Source organism: Rhincodon typus, unplaced genomic scaffold (genome assembly GCF_021869965.1).
Source record: "Rhincodon typus isolate 14 unplaced genomic scaffold, sRhiTyp1.1 hic_rhity00014044, whole genome shotgun sequence".
NCBI classification, from domain to species: Eukaryota; Metazoa; Chordata; class Chondrichthyes; order Orectolobiformes; family Rhincodontidae; genus Rhincodon; species Rhincodon typus.
The window spans coordinates 3,975-5,358 of record NW_025979682.1 but is presented as its reverse complement, the minus strand read 5'-3'; the positions used below and the strand labels follow the sequence as shown (position 1 = coordinate 5,358).

Here is a 1,384-nt window from a genome sequence, read left to right as displayed (position 1 = left end):
TAGGGGCAATTGTGATCCTGTGGGTTCCCCTCAGCACTTGAGTGGTGTGTCTGCCGCATCCGAGTGTCGTCTTCCGGAGATTGGGAGCCGGGCCGGATTTCTTCCCGTTCTCCGTCGTCCGTCGGGATCTGGCTGACTCGGGCTCTCCTTTGCGACCGGCACCTCTTGGAGCGGTGGTAAGCGACGTAGCCGACCAGCGCCAATATGGACAAGGCCAGCAGCGTGCTGACCAGTAACAGCTCATTCCAGTATGTCTTCGCGGCAACGCCAGCCCACGGCAGCTGACCCTCCGTTCCCGCCGGCGTCTCGCGCGCCCCCACCTGGAGCGTGTAGCTCGCCAGCAAGGTCCTGAAACCATTCTCGGTCGCCCAGCACTCCCACAGGCCCTGCTGGCCCGTGGTAGCTACCAGCCACAAGCTAAAGGGTTGTTCGATCATCTCTGTCTCTGCTGCCCGCTCCCCATCATGAGTCCAGTTCTTCTGCGCCAGGTTGGATGGGACACGGCACGGCAAGCTGACCAGCGAGTTCTCCAGGACCGCCACCAAGACAGGCTCCGCAGGACCTGCTACGGGGACACAAACGGGTCGGACAAAATCATCGGCCGCACGCCCTAAACCAGTTGCCCACACCCCCCCCCCCCCCCCCCGTGTCTTACAAGGCCCCTCTCCTTTAACACCCGCCCCCCTCCCTCCCCCACTGGCCGCAGTGGGCAAGGGGGTGTCACAGGGCACTGGGCCGCAGGAGCCAGTCCCTGGAAACCCGGGTCCAACGCGATTACAAAAGCCAGCGGGGCATCAGGGAAACAGTTTCTCCAGAGCCCCATGTGACAGGAAGGGGCTGTTCGGCCCCTCAAACCTATCCCAGCTTTCCAGTGAAATCCTGGCTCACTTGTGGCCTAGCTCTGCGCTCGCTGCTGTCTCTCACTTCACAACAAAATGAAAAACGCGCCAGAGATAAAATAAATAATTAAGCTGGTATCCAACACTATTATTGGAAGAGGTCCCAAACGCCCCCCCTTTCCTTTTGGGGATAGAATTAGGTCAATTCTCAATTCCAATCTCCCATAACTCCCAGTCGAGCATCTCCCCCTCTGTTTTCCTAGTTACTGTTTGAATGGATGGTCCCCCCACCCCGGCGCCTCTATCAAATCCCAGCCAATACGAGCTTCTGCGTTCTGACCATCCCTGGGAATTACGCGTCGCTATTCGAATATGGTTCAGCGCGGTTATCGAGAACTCTGTCCCTCCCGGTCCTCGCCAGGACACAGCCGTCCAACCAAATCCCAACAAACAGCAAGTGGGTAGTAATAGGGAACAAGGCCTCTGCTCGATATCACACTCACAGATACACATCGTTACACAGAGAATAGGGGGACAGTCACACA

At 58.1% G+C, this 1,384-nt stretch overlaps 1 protein-coding gene across 1 annotated transcript in view; it reads right to left on the bottom strand.

The window, feature by feature from the left end:
- Nucleotides 1-7: 7 nt before the first annotated feature.
- LOC125482635 (semaphorin-4B-like) overlaps nt 8-1,384 on the bottom strand; it is a gene marked incomplete at its 3' end in the record, with an annotated part of 5,268 nt that continues 3,891 nt past the window's right edge. Inside the window, exon 5 of the mRNA XM_048594742.1 lies at nt 8-565. Coding sequence (XP_048450699.1) covers nt 8-565 — 558 coding nt within the window. The remainder of the gene's footprint in view (nt 566-1,384) is intronic.